The 15,615-nt window shown below is 35.1% G+C and overlaps 1 protein-coding gene across 1 annotated transcript; it reads right to left on the reverse strand.

Moving 5' to 3' along the window:
* Positions 1 to 128: 128 nt before the first annotated feature.
* LOC125209273 (structural maintenance of chromosomes protein 3-like) lies at positions 129 to 12,055 on the reverse strand. Its single transcript, XM_089068131.1, has 30 exons — positions 11,899 to 12,055; positions 11,524 to 11,612; positions 11,356 to 11,431; positions 11,202 to 11,240; positions 11,051 to 11,118; positions 10,877 to 10,948; positions 9,788 to 9,867; positions 9,551 to 9,629; positions 9,360 to 9,477; positions 9,119 to 9,294; positions 8,575 to 8,820; positions 8,350 to 8,471; positions 7,787 to 7,931; positions 6,981 to 7,153; positions 6,806 to 6,905; positions 5,992 to 6,128; positions 5,571 to 5,772; positions 5,166 to 5,253; positions 4,932 to 5,081; positions 4,372 to 4,523; positions 4,058 to 4,249; positions 3,789 to 3,972; positions 3,633 to 3,703; positions 3,344 to 3,495; positions 2,075 to 2,243; positions 1,839 to 1,985; positions 1,213 to 1,308; positions 778 to 952; positions 421 to 605; positions 129 to 338 (listed from the first exon to the last, which is right to left on the reverse strand). The coding sequence occupies exons 2-30, from the start codon at positions 11,536 to 11,538 to the stop codon at positions 336 to 338; spliced, it is 3,612 nt and encodes a 1,203-aa protein (XP_088924257.1). The 5' UTR covers positions 11,539 to 11,612; positions 11,899 to 12,055; the 3' UTR covers positions 129 to 335.
* Between the last annotated feature and the right edge of the window lie 3,560 nt (positions 12,056 to 15,615).

Genomic DNA, 15,615 nt, shown 5'->3' on the forward strand with positions numbered 1-15,615 from the left:
ATACTAAATGCCTATTCTTCGAATATGAGTGAAACCAATCACGACCTTCATAACACAACATACCATAAAGTTCTGAAAATAGAAAGACTGAAATCGAACTAAACGGATCAATCGAAAAGAGACAGAAATTAAAATCGAACTTTTCGAAAAAAGATAACATAAAAATCCACAGAGTAATTATAAAATACTCCCAAATTTGACAAGAATAATCTGTATAAGTAATGGCTACAGTTTCATCACATAAAATACAACAGCATCTACCTAGCACAGTTTTGTCAATATACAATCCTCCTTCCTCATTATTCTACGCTGCTTCTCATAAAAGTTTTCCCATATCACTGCAATTATTGGAACGCAATAATCAATCACTTCTGTATTTCTCTCATGTACATGATTTTCACAGTATAAAGAAAAGCTAACCTCGTTGTGGGACTGATCGTGGTCGATAAAATCCAGAGCATCTTCTTTGGTGATTACATTGACACGGCTGACTCTGTTTTTGTGTGTCACACCATATATCTTGTCAGCAACTTTCACCAGTTCTTGACGAAAAGTTGTCGTAATAAACTGAGTGCTGGCCATGTCTGCAAGACGACGGACCATGTCTGCGACAAACAAGTTAAGGATCCACCAGTTGTAGCACAAGGGAAGTGGAAATAGGGTAGAGGGTTTTGCATCATTTATCTAACTTTGCAAAACTATAACACGAGCAGATAAAACGCTAAAAGCATTTGCAAATGAGGTACAAGAATAGAGCCAGAATATAAACAAGGATACTCCCGACTGCAGTTCGATACTGGGGATCAAGTGCTGCATCTATCTCATCAAAAAGGTAAAATGGTGCAGGATCACAACGCTGAATGGCAAAGATTAGTGCCAGAGCCACCACTGTTTTTTGACCCCCGGATAACTGTTTCATCGACTGAGTCTCCCCTTGTCCAGTAAAAGAAACCTACCACAAGAAGGGAAAGCAAAATAAAGAATGTGGATGCAAAATAAGAACCAGAATAATGGCTTTAAAATGCACCCATCCTAAAAGCAAATTAATTATTTTTTTAGATGGAAAAGCAAATTGATTCTTAGGTTTTTAAGTTTTGAAGTACCCTCAGTCAGAGGACATGCCATGGTTCATGTTCATGTAGCAGATAATAAGGATAGTAATAGTAAAAAAGTTTTTTAAAAATAGCACATGACAAGAAATTAATAACAAACCTTCACTTTGACACCAATGTATTTTTCAACCCTGCCCTCAGTTTCCACTGAACGAGGTTCGTCATCATCTAAATCATTATCAGCATCCTCCATATCCTGCAAACCATTATTTTAATAGGAACAATTTAATAATTCACACAGAAGAGCTCTTGGGAAAAAAATAGCATTCTAGTAAAAGAAAGATGAGTAAAACACATATTTTATGTGCCTCCATTTAAGAACAGTCCGTCACATTTCACCAATTTTTAAGGCTAAATTAGTGAAGTGAGCACATGGTACAACTGGATAAAACCAATAACTTTGGTCAGCACTTAGTTTTGCACTTGAACTCAATTGACCTAGCACTTTGGGGTCTAATCTTTATTGTTAGCCATGGAAAGATGCAAATGATTTATTAAAGTTAACCAATAATAGCTGTCAGTCACGGTTTATATGATAAATAAAACTTTATGCGGTCAAATTATTGTTTAGCTTTGCATATTACCTTCGGTTGTTAAATTCATTTTAAAATCTTAACATAGCACAATATGCACCGTGGCCTTTTATCATTTTAAGATATATAGGGAACATAACTCGACAAGTCAATACTATCAACAAATGTTATCTGTGATGATGAAATCACAAACCTTTTTCTTCATCATAACCAAAAATCCATGACCTCCTTGTACGAGTTCTGAAAATACTTCTCGAAAGTGTTTGGCTACACCTTTAAACGTACGCTCAATTGATTCATCCTTCCTCATATCCAAAACAGTTATGAGTTCTTTGATTTTCTATCAAAGATAAGTAAAAAGTCAAGAAATCCATCCACATGCTATAAAGACTTCAATGGACAATGTCATCATAATATGAATGACTTTACCTCATCACCAGCATCCAACTCAGCTTGTCTTTTCTGGAGCTCTTCTCTTTGCTCTGTGAAATTGACATACTGATCAAGCGCCTTTTTGTTAACATGGCTGAATTGTTTCAGTTGCTCATTACACTTATGAAGCATTTTATATAATTCCTTAACACTCTTTCGTTTGTACCTAGATTGGGCATCACATGAAATTATCATTAGAAAGAAGTCCAATGTTGTAGGCCTAAATTCAATTGAACAGAAGCACATGTAGCACCAAAGATCAAGGATAAAAAAAGAATTCTAGCAGATAACAGGAACCAACATATTAGCACCAGGCAAACGGATAAACAGAGAATATGGTCCATAAGGTCCATTCATTGTCATATGAAGCTTGCTTCAAATATCAACTGTTCGAAGAAAAAAACAGTGCATGTAGTTTCAGATTACGTGAGCAAAGAAAGTTTAGTAATAAAGCCATAAGTCAATCACCACATGCTCAGTGAAGCTAAGGAGCAAATTTGCATATGAGGGCTTGCACCGTCACAGATACTGTTCCACCGATACTGGATCAGGATTCAGTCATCTTAGTGTTCGTTGAACATATAGTGAACTTTGTAAAGACTATTAGTGATGTACAAAGGGAATTGGCGAGTGCTTTTTTTTACAGAAACTCTTGGTTATTGCAGAAAGGAATTATATTTGGCTAATAACTGATAAATTAACATAGAACTTGTTGCAACAAATGCTAAAGATATTTAATGGGAAATTCAGTTTAAGTACAAATATCATTGTCTCCAGCTCTCACCAAAACAAAAGAGTAGCCTAACCTAAATTATTTGGTTTTGCCAAGCTCTCCACATTTCATTAAGAAAAATCATCAATAGTTAAACCAGTTCATAACAGATTATAGCCAGCTGAGAAGTGTCTGGAAAGTGTACAAGTACTTCAGATTAAATTATGAGTTCCGAATATGTTCAAGGAAGTTCTACATGATGCACCCAAGTGATGAAACAAGAACAAGACCTCTTGATAGTTTATATTTTTTAGAATGGGGGGGGGGGGGGGTGTATTTTGACTTTATGACAGAAGATATTTCTGACAACAACTACTATAGATATATCATCATTGGTAGGTTTTGACGCAAGCAATTTTATATTTTGACTATCTTACATGAAAGTTGCATGTGAAGCATAACTTCAAAAGCAATCTGCCAACAAGAGGTTATAAAGATCATGCAGTAGTATAAGTAATTCTAGTGATAAGGTAGAATTTGGATATGAAGATTACGTTTCAAAAGCATCAGAAGATAGGGGACCCAATTCCCGAATTTTCTTTGAGTACTCCTCTTGCTTGGCCACATATATATTCTTCTTACTCAATAACTGTTCCAGTTCTTTCGCTTCATCCTGGAGAGTAGTTTGGTACTCATCTTCAAATCTCTACAAATGCAAGAATACAATTAGCATCTACAAAATACAAACTCGGAAAGAGAAAAAAGAATAGGTATGACTAGAGAGAAGAGCTAGGATGAGAGAACATTATACACATTATATAAAATGGTAACATCTGAATTTACCTTTAGCTTATCCTTTTCAATTTTAATGTCTTCCATTTTCCTATTCTTCTCCTCTATACTTTGAGTAACGCCTGCAGAAGATATGACAGTGTTAAGATGCGGCAAAACGATGTGTCCTCAAGTTGAAGATTGAAAATGAGGAAAAGGAAGTTTTACTCTTTAGCTCCTGGGTCAATTGATCAACTAATGAATTGGCGTCCATTAACTCCTGATTTTTCAACTCAGCTTCTGCTTGCAACACATCAGTGTCTGAAGAGAGCATTACAGCCTCCAACTCTTCCTTCCGCCTAACGAGATTGGTAGATAGATTCATCTCCAGCTCTGCTTTTCTTGTTTCAGTCTGTCAATGATGGACAATGCCAAATGTCATCAAGGGGAACCATCCAAAGCAAACATCAAGGGAAAAGCTTAAATTAATGTTTAACCTCCATGCGGTTGCTCCTGCAGGTAATTAGCTGTTCCTTCAGATTAGTTATTTCAGGGTTCAAGCGAGAGAGTGACTCTTTTTCTTCTGGTGTCAAGTGATCAACAAGTTCAGTTCCCATTTCATCTCTCTTCATAGCAATATTAGCTCTATTCTGCTCTATTTGATTTAATACACTGGAAAGGAGCTTCTCCTGAAAAGAAAAAGACAACATGGAAACAATAAAACAATAATACTAAATTATAATAACAAATATACAATTGAAGGATTTTCATATTTTAACATTGAGCTAATCATTTTCCAAGATTGACTCACTTTCTTCTCAAGTGACTTCAAGATGGAATGCTTTTGCTTCTCCGCATTCATTACGTCCTGCTTCAGCTGTTCAAGTATAGATTTTTCATGAGCCATCTTGGCATCATTTTTTTGCTGCTCAGCCACTAGCTCATTGATTTTCTGGTCGGTAAGTGAGGCATGCTCAGTGAAAACAAAAGGCCAAAAGTTTAAGTAGAATATTTACTATACTGTAATCCTTAAACAAGAATGGCTTTACCCTGCTGGAGAATTATTATACATGTTATATTGCACAAACAAACGGTAGTTGGATTACATTACAGCACTTCATCACTTTTATGTAGGAAATACCAGGCAAACAAGGTATGGGAAATCCATTTAAGATAAAGCTAGAGTCATAGAATGGTTTATAAACAAATATTAAGTCAAAAGTAGTTGTGAACCAGAAGCAAGAGGAGTTTAGATGTGTTACAGCATGAACCGGATATCATTCAAGCAAACAGATACAGAACAAAAATAAAGGCATACTATTAGATAAACCCAATTAATGAAAGCGAATAGAAATTTTCTTCAAAGGATATGTTGGAGTTCCTCTCTGATTTTATTTAATTCATCCTCCTTTGTCTTAACGGACTTCATATTCTGTCTAATGGTGCTCATAAATTTCAGTTTGGAACGCCTATAGTCATAAAACCCACCAGTCATGCCACCCTTTTTGTTTACTTGATCACCTGCAGCAAGGGAGTGAGGTTAAGAATGTACACAAGATCCAAACAGAAAAGCCAAAATGAACCAAGATGGTGTACAATTACAACCTTCTAATGTGATGCAGTCCAAACCATCAGCACGGGCAACTCTTGAAGCAACGTCTAAGTCTCTGCAAATCACAGTCTTTGCGAACACCTATCAGTTTAACAAGGAAACACAAGGAAACACAACACATAAGTACTGTCATCATTAGGCGAGCATATAAGAAGCAAATACCAGCAAATGCAACAGGCAACGGAAGATAAATGGCAGGCCTTCAGTAACAATGTATGTGATGTCTTAAGAACAAACTATAAGAAGAAATATGATGAGTATCATGGCAAGCAGTACCAATTTTATATATAATCAACTTATCATCATTCCAGTGTCCCAAATGAACTTTTACTCAAGTACATTTGACCAACTAACCATCGATTATCATGCAAGCAACAGAGACATTTCAAAAGCCAAACCTGACCAAAGGCTGCACGATATTTCTCTAAGAAATTCAATTTCTTTAAAAGCGGTATCACATCAGAGCTCTGTGGATATGTGACGTGTGGAGCTTTCACCCTGTTCAGGGGTACAAATGTGACCCGACCACCTTTCTGTGCATTGAGGTGCCCAATTATTTTGGTTGATATATCATCATTTTCAACCACCACATGAAATAAGCTGTACAAAAAAAAGGAATGCTTGAGTGTATGAAAACCAAAACTAGAGAAGACACCAAAACTTAGATGTCTGGCATAATAACAATGTAACTTAAGTTCTACTGTTGATTCATGATTGACAGAATTGAGCATATCCAAGCAAGAAAGCAAAACAAAAGGAGGAACTATGAATGGTTAATTTGACAGGAGACGTGTAAACTATTGTAAGAATTGTCGTCACCTGTTCCCAGCAGTAACTTCAACAGCTGTGAAATATTTTTCATCACACTCTAGCAACTCAATAACAGGGCCATATACTCCACCAATACCATGTTGGTCACATATTCTCCTCACAGAATTAAGTCCTCTTCTTATATCCTGCGAAAGCCAAGAGTCAAGTAATATTAACAATATAATAGCAGATTTTAGAAATCAGAATGAGAAAATTAGAAAAGAAGGAACCACAGGAAGCAAAGAGTAAAAACACAATGTTTACTCCTCATTGTGTATAGTTCGCAGGAGATACCATGTCCATGATCACGCCTGAAGCTAAGTGAAAGCAAAGATAGGAGCACAACAAGGCAACGTCATAAAAAAATCTCAGACTATTAGTTAGCATCAACAGAGCTAAGGAAGATTTAAAGGTGTGCATAATTAGTTTGTGCATTGAACCTTAACAAAATAGTTTACTAAATCTGTGGGAAAAAGAAAAGCCTTCTTTTATCTCTTCAGATAATCTCAATTTCATGCATATCATTTTCTCATTATAGACTTGTGAGTCCCCATCAACAGCAGCCAATCGATCCATCCCACAAGTATAATGGATCTAGTCAAAGAGATTAAAGGCTTAACTTAAGTTCAATTTCTGGCCAAATCTGATAGGAACAAGAGTATAGTCCACCACAGATAAGCATTTAGAAAGCCAGAAACTATTGAGTCATCATCTCCAACCATATGGCTACCGTGAAGAGACAATGATGGGATATCCAACCAGTAGTGATCATACAATGATATTATTTAGTTGCATGAATTGATAACACCCATAAAGCACTCACACCAGCAGTTGCATGATCAAGGCTTTTCTCTGCTTTAAGAACATCCGACTTGAGCCTTTCAATTTCAGCAGCTTGCTCACTTTCTCTTCCCCACAATGTCCTAAATACCAATAAAAGGTTTTAGATTCCACATCAGTTAACCTTAATACTGAAATGAATAAAACAAAATTCATACTTCCGCTCATCATGCAGTTTGTCTCTCTCCACTTTATACTGGTTGTAGCTTTGCCTGTATCCAGAAATTAAAGATTCTAACTTTGCTGCATCATCTTTCCGCCCCTTTATGTAGTCATCCTGCGCTCTGATCTCTTTGTTGAGCTGCTCAATTTCATCTCTAAGCTTTTTCTCCTGACAAAAGCAATACACAAGAATTAATCTCATTTAATTTACTTCACACAAACCATGTCTGGATAAGATATGCACTCCATGGAAGTAAAAGGGTTGTTTCATCCACATGGATCAGTAAGTGTTGCAACACTGAACATGCTAGAAAGAAAGTAATGAGAATGGGAAGGCAGATCTAACTGCCTAATATAATGATGAGAGAAAAAATTTAATTGAGGACCAAAACCAAGGGTTCGATATAAAAGGCACTTGACAACGAGTCATGCATCCACCAGTTAAACCGATATCCCCACCATCACAGCATTGAAGCTAAGAATAAAAACATGCAAGAATAACTGGAAATGCTTCTTTTTCATGACAGTGATGACACTACTCTCAGTAACTAATAAATAGTTTGACATAGGAAAACAGCTACTCAGTGTCAACTAAAAATTGCAGAGCACATTGCTCAACAGCAACCACCACCACCACCCCCAAACAAAATAAACCAATACCTAAGGAGCATGCGATCACATTTTTCCCAAAGTACGACATCATGTCCTTATGCCAAAGAATAATATACTTCGAACAAATTCTACAGTAAATGTTAGTAACTTGTTCAATCTGAATCACTAATTTGTTACCAAGGATTCTTACCTGTACAAGGTTAGAGGACAAAACTTGCTCATAGTCCTTGATTTCTTTTTGTAGCCACCGGTCGCGATCTGCTTTACTAGCAAACTGTGTTGCACGTCCTTGTTTCTGATATAGAATGCTAAGCTGCTTTTCACGCTCCATAATCCTGCCATGCCGAAATCCAAAAATTATTATTCTTCGCATTAAATACCTCATTAAATAACATTAAAGCAATTAAACATAGTAAGAAAAATAAATAGCTAGACACAAATGAAAAGGGTTGAGCCTCTAGGCTATGTGAATGTGAACTAAGAGTCAGAAAGGTAGGGTGATGTGGAGGATATAGAAAAGGTGGTTGACATTAACTATGTGGATTAACCACCCTCAATAAAAAAAATACGCCTCGCTTAAGACCATGTAGGCTGATTTGTTGCCTTCTGGTTATTAGGTCCTTGATAGTCCAAAGGGCAATTTATAAGAAGAACATGATATGACTTGATTGCATGATGCTCGATCATAAGATTTACTACATAGAAAACGAAGATACAAGAATCTACAGGCTCCATCAGGGAACCAAATAATACCCTCTAGTCAAATGCTCCTCCTCCCTGATCTGCGAATCATGTAACTTCTTGACTCTAGCCAGCTCAGCATTGGATTCCAAAATTTCTCTATCCAAAAGATCTAGTTGTATCACAGCATCCTCCTGGAATACAAAATCCACACAACAGTTCAAAGGCTTTCACTCAGAGACTACGCACATCCACCAAAATGTCAAAAATTTATGCAGAAGCCAATAGTCAAAGCACCTTAGCTCTAATATTTCCTCTAATCTTATCATCATAGTCTTTGTAATCAAGCTCAAGTTTTGCACGCTTTTTTATAGCCTCTTTCTTTTGTTTCTCTACTGCTTCTTTCTCTCTGCTCAAAATCTGGGCTTCTTTGCTCAGATCTTTAAGCAGCTTGTCTAACTCCTTGCACTTCTCATGGGCATCTGAAACACTATTGTACATAGTGGCAGATTTTTCAGAAACTCTGTACCGATCCTCGTCTATCTGCAATAGTTGGCAATGGTACAGTCAGATGCTTATAAAATACTACTCACTATGCAAAAAATGCCACAACGAGACACTAGATGGCATGATATTACAAAAAGAAATCATTTTTACGAAAGCCACAAGGTTATTTATACATAGAAATGATAGAATTATAGATATATTATCAAATAATGAAATAACTTTAGTGATACTTGACGCAGAAGTGATTATAACTTGCAAATTAAATATTCCCAACAAAAGAATCATCAAACAAAAAGACCAAATAAGAAAACAGGTTCAAGTATAAGTATTATACCTTCGCCAATTGCTGTTTCGCATCATGGAGTTCTTTGTCATAAATAGTGTACTCCAGGGACTTCCTCTGCCGGTCAAGCTGCTGATACTTTTTCAGTTCCTCTTTCTCTTCATCAAGCTCACGAAGTCGGTCATCCAGGTATTGAACAACTTGAATAATTTGCTTCCTCTTGTTACCTGTAACAGACATATGTTAGATTCCAAAGTAAAATGGGTAGAAAAAATAATTCATGGGCACGTGCCAGTATCCTGCATGATTTTCAAGCTTTCACGACGTCGCTCTTCATATACCCTAGTCCCTCCAATTTCCTTCAGCAGATCCAATCGCTCAGAATCCTTCATTAATGTTAATGATGCAATCTAAAGAGAAACATATGTCAGAAAGATGAGTGGGAAGGACAATAAGGAGAGACGAAGAAAACATTCCACATACCTTTCCCTGCTGCACAACATAATAAGGATTTGAACGAGAGAATCCAGCACTTTCCAGCAGATTCATGACTTCTGTCTTCCTGAAAACTCAAAGACCACCAATTGTCAATTGCCAAGAAGTGGGTTTAAATAAGTCTTTGAGTAATTAGGCAAGTAGTAAGTACCAAAATCAAGACTAGATAAAATTAAAGACAAATAAAGAAAATCATTAAACTACATGACACAAGTTCATACATACGTGATATGTTTTCCATCCAAGAAATATTCATCTTTCTTGACACCTATTGTTCTCCTCAGCCGGACTTCCTCTTTATCAACCTATCAAAGATACACGGTAAGAGAGTAACTACAATCAGGTTTGGAGTTAGAATATGTTTCTGCACAGAATATAAACACAAAATAACACTGACATTAGCGTTGAGCTACAAAAATCTGTGGCTACTTTTGCATACAATTTACCCAACAAACATGCCTCAATATATCACAAGTGCAAAAAAAACTACAGTCGGTCTTAAACTATTTACTAGTAGAATTCTCAAAATATTATACCACAAGTCAAAACTAACAACTGAAGAAGTAATATTAGCTCAGTGGAAAATGCATTCTTAGTTCATCAAATAGTCGACTAAATGGGCCAACATGTCAATAATTTTAACATCAGAGTAACCCACCAAATTTGTATGTAGCAGAAAGGCTGGATATATCATATTAGGTTTCACATTAATGAAGTTATATAATTGAGACAATATCTTGCTTTTCAGATGGTGTATTGAATATCTCGCAGACAACCTTACTTTCCAGCAGCTAAGATCAATTCACTGTGCGCTTGACAATTATTTTCATCATTTTTATTTAACTTAAAAATCATTCCCATTTATTGCCACTGTCTATTTTTCTTTTCAACATATAAAGACAGAGGGAAATAGTCAGTAAACTGTAAACAATGATAAACACTAATTGGACCTGCAATACTGGAGAAATTTATATGCATTCAACTCTTGCTACATTTCTGGCTTAACAGTTTCTGCAGATCAAGCTTAAATAAAGAAGGCTAAGCACCAGCACCACATTGGTTTACTATTTAGTATTGCAAAATCACACAGGAATAAAAGTTATATGCCTAACAAGTGTTGGTAATTATGATACAATTGGCCAGAGCATAACTTAACAGGATAAAATTCTTAAACAGTGGATATGTCAAATCATCTGACAATGCATAGGAGTAGATGAAGCAACTTCCACTGTACATGTAAAAAGCATGTGACTTGATGTTCATAGAATATACAAAGTGGGAAAGTTGAAAAGTAAAAGTATCATCCAAATTTACAGGTATTCGATTGTCTGAGTTGTCGAACACAATCTCCACAAATGCTGATAACACCTGGTGGCCTGCACCTTCCTGATAATCACAAAAGCAAAGTGTTTGGTTCAAATTTCAGGGGTAAATAAATAGGATCAGAGAAATAAGTAATGTATCCCAATATTTCACTGCAGAACATACATGGAGCAATGCTTGTCTTTCTTCATTACGCAAGTTATGGAATAGGTCACTTATCACAAAGCGAATTGCTGTAAATAAAATGAGATTTATCAGTAAAATTAACCACTAAAAGCAGAAAAATAACATCACAAAATAATCCTGATCAGCATACCGTGGAAGAAGTTAGATTTACCAGATCCATTAGCACCAACTGCAGACATGCGTAAGACATAAATTATCTAATCTGATAAAACACTCCTCAAACAAGATTCATGGGTGAAATGAAACAACTACGAACATAATATGTAGAAGGAAAACGTATATACCAACACAGTTAACTTTGGGACTGAATGTTTCAGTTGAAATCTGTTCCCTGTAACTCTTAAACCCTTCTATTACAACCTGGAAATGAAGATACGTACGAAACTAAGAAATGAGTAAGCATATTCTGAAAGGAATCAGGAACCAATCAAATAAAAATGCCGATATTTCACCTGCTTTATATACATGACAAAATTCAGTACAGTTTGAAACTGCTCTCCAGATTGAACGATAATAAGCGAAAATGTTTAAATCCGGCGCCCTGAACAAAAACAAGCGTTTACTTAGTTAAGCCCAAATTACAAGTGAGACGAAGCAACTAGACGTTTTGGAATGAGAGATAGACTATATCCAGTCAGGAAGATTAATGACAGACTGACATAGTCAGCAAATACAGTCAAATGGGAAATATCACAACAGAAACAAAAAATTCATGAGGTCGATCAGAAAATGAAGTCGTCTAGGGTTCAGGACGAAATTGGGGCAAAGTTGAGTGAATTTTTATCAATTTTTTTGCGATGCTAACAAATTTACTCAGCGGGACTCACCAGTAAGCGGTTGAAGGCGGTGGCAATGAGCTCTTTGTGAGGTCTTGCCAGTGAGCAGAGCGTAGGTGCGAGAGAGGAGAGAGAAAATGGGAGAGATGGAAGATGATGAAAATGGAGGGAATTGACACAAGTATTTTTCTTATAATCTGTTTTGTGAAGAAAAATACCTCCGGCATTATTACTTGTACTCCTACAGAAATTGGTCGTTGCTTTCTCATCTTAAATTTTGGGACCCAAAAAATTTCAAACAATCCCTTGCGCCTAAACAAACTCAAAAGTCAAAACCCACATTAATTTATCAATAAATCTATATGACCAATTTTTTTAAAACCAAAAACTAGTTATTTTTGAAAAAAAAATAGGTTTATTTATGTATTTAATTAAAATATATGAATGCATGTATAATTCATGGAAAGTGCAATAGTGGTAATATATTTATGATTTGTGTATAATTTTTTTACTTTTTTGGAACCATAAATGTACTAAGTGTATACTTTAATTCAAATTTTAAAAATAATAGAAAGAAAATTCAAATATAAAAATAAAAAATAAGGTTAAAGGCTAATAAGTCTTTTTAACTTGTCCACTTACTATATTTATTATTTTAACATATAATTTATACATCAAATTATTAATATAACCTAATTTTGGTTGTACAAAATTTGGTTATTTATCATCACTCTTAATTTATACCCCAACTCAGAAGCTCTAAATTAAATTTACAATAATCATTACTATGTTATTAATATGGTATATAAATGCATATTTTTGTTTGCCATAATTGTTTTAGCTGTGGTTGTAGTTTTTTTATGGACAGAGTTGTATAATTGCTTTAGTGAGAAGATTATTGAAATCTACTAAATTCAATAATTGCATTCGAAGTTTGGTATATACATTTGACTGGGCATATCTACACATCTTATATTTTTTTTATCTATTTTCTTCTTCTTCTTTTTTTGTATTTGATTGTTGTACATATGATATGATGTGATGTTATCATTAGCTCTAAAATGAAAATATTATATTGTTAACTGATATTTATTCTAATTCACATAATAATACATAGGCCTTAATATAATAACAACAATACTTATGAACTTTAATGCATAATATTAATTTTATTTTGTGTTAATTTTTTACCAGGTATTTTCAGTTTCAATAATAAGAAAGATTCCACTTCATCTTTTCCATATTTAGAGTCTAACTATCAATGCTATTCTTTAACTTTCACTCAAGGTTAATCTAATTCTTCAACGTCTACAGTCGAAAAGAATGGTGGAGGAAACTCAGAATTACGAAGATAAAACAAATTAAAAATTTGAATTTATTATTATAAAGGATAATAAGAAGATTCAATTTCATCTCTTCCATATCTAGAGTCTAACTACCTCAAATATTTCTTTAAGTTTTCACTAAAGGTCCGTGTCATTCTTCCACGTCTACCTCCACAAGGATGGTGACAAATTAAACTTTGAATTTATTAAACCTTCACTCAAGGTTCATCCGGACCGGACATGCTAATTCGGCCACGAACCGGAGACCTATCCGATCCGATTCACCATATAAAACCAGTTGACATTCCGATCGTTTTGAACCGGAAGAATTGGGCGGTTCAACCAGAAACCGGTCTAACCACTTCAATATATTTTTAATCTATTTTCATTTCTTACTCTGTTGCTCTCTCAAAACAACGTCGATATCTTCTCCATCGTCACCCAACCTCTGCTTCGTCTAGTGCCCCTCCCGTCTAGATCAGTCATGCAAATGGCGACGACAGTGGCTGGCATCGTCTTTTGAGGCACTGCCTGCACAAGCAAAATGGATGTAGAAATTTAGGGATTTGTGATTTTGATATAAAATTGGGGCAAAAGACAGATAAGTGGTTGTTAGTGGCGGTGATGGCATGGGTGCTCGACGGAGGAGAAAAAATAACTCAGAAGAAAAGGGTGGAGAAGAAGAGTACAAATTACGAAAAAGGTCTGCAAAGTAAAACTAAGGGTGTCCACAATAGTGGAGCAACCACGCCTCCTACACAAAAAAAACTTGTTCGCCTAGTTATCACAGTCATGCCTCAGCCACATAATATTTGTCTAGACACGCCTCACATTTTTTTAAATTGTTGGTATATTTTAATTGGACAAGAACAAAATTAATTGTACAAAAATAAATTGTGGACTTGTATTGTGGATATGTGAAGTAAAAAATGAGGAAGAGATTTAATTTATAGAAATAAATTAAGAAAAAACAAAAAGAATCGGATTGAACCGTCGTGGCTCCACCGTGTGACCGCCATGCTCCCACCCGCCTCCACCGTGTCCTCGGCTGTCGAAGCTCAGCCGCGGCTATTTCTTTAACTTTTACTCGAGGTCCATCTCATTCTTCCACATCTACCATTAGAAGGATGGTGGAGACAACTCTCATTTACAATGAAAACAAATTAAATATTAGAAGAAAATAATAAGAAGATCCTGACCTCGTTTCTTCCATGCTTAGATTATAATCTGTCTCTGCTATTTCTTTAACATTCGTTCAAGATTCACCTAATTTTTCTACATCTATCGGCACGTCAATTTGCTGGTGGAAAAATGGTCATCAAGTTCGAGTTTGCGTATTTCTTACGAAGCCGAACATCAAAAAAATTATTTGGCCACAATTTACTAAAATTGACGTGTAATCTATTAATTCTATAGATGTGGAATTGTCATACTTGCAAATTTTCATGTATTTTAAGAGAGAAATATAAACATCAGCAGCAGATAATAAAATATGTGTTCGATCTAAAATCAATAAAAAATAAATACTAATATAAGCAAATGAACAATAAATACTAGAAAATATAGGCCAATTCTCATCCACCAGGAACTTTTCAATTGTTTTTAGCTGTTTAATTTGCCCCCCTTCAAAATTTATTTTTGCCTTCCTTCAAATTTATTTTTCTTTTTGTATTATTTTTCTCATTAAACATAATATTTTAAATCTCTACGTTCATCTAATTGTTTCACATCTACCGCTAAAAGCGGTGTGGAGGCCAACTCTTAGTTACGAAAAAATAAACTAAAATGTTGAAGTCATTATTAGAAAGAAAAATAAGGAGATTTGATTTCATCTCTTTCATATCTAGGGCCTAACCATCAACGCTATTTCTTTAACTTTTAATCAAGGTTCATCTAATTCAGCGCCACAAGATTTATGGAGAGAACAAAGATTAAAATTTTTAATTTGAAAGAGTAATATGAATATTCGACCTTGTTTCTTTCATGTTAAGATTCTTATTGCCTCGGCTATTTTTTTAACTTTAGCTCGATATTTACCTATTCTTCCACATTGATCGTCACACCTTATGAAAATTGGTCATAAAGTTTGAGTTTGAGTGTTTCTCACGAAGCCGAAGCTTGGAAAACAAATTGAAATTTCAATTTATTCAACCTCATTTTTTCACATTTAGATTCTAACTACCTCGGCTATTTCTTTAGCTTTCGCTCAAGATTCGCCTAATTTTTCTACATCTATCGTCACATCTATCTGCTGGTGAAAATTAGTCATCAAGTTTGAGTTTGCGTATTTCTTACGAAGCCGAACGTCGAAAAAATGTCTGGCCATAATATGCTAAAATTGACATGTAATCTATTAATTAACATAAAGTGAAGTTTTTCATAATTTTACGTATTTTAAGATATAAATATAAACATCAACAAAAGAAAATAAAATGTGTTCGAT

The sequence above is a fragment of the Salvia hispanica genome, chromosome 3 (genome assembly GCF_029641045.1).
Source record: "Salvia hispanica isolate PSC_SH4W2 chromosome 3, Shi_PSC_v1, whole genome shotgun sequence".
In the NCBI taxonomy this organism is placed as follows: domain Eukaryota; kingdom Viridiplantae; phylum Streptophyta; class Magnoliopsida; order Lamiales; family Lamiaceae; genus Salvia; species Salvia hispanica.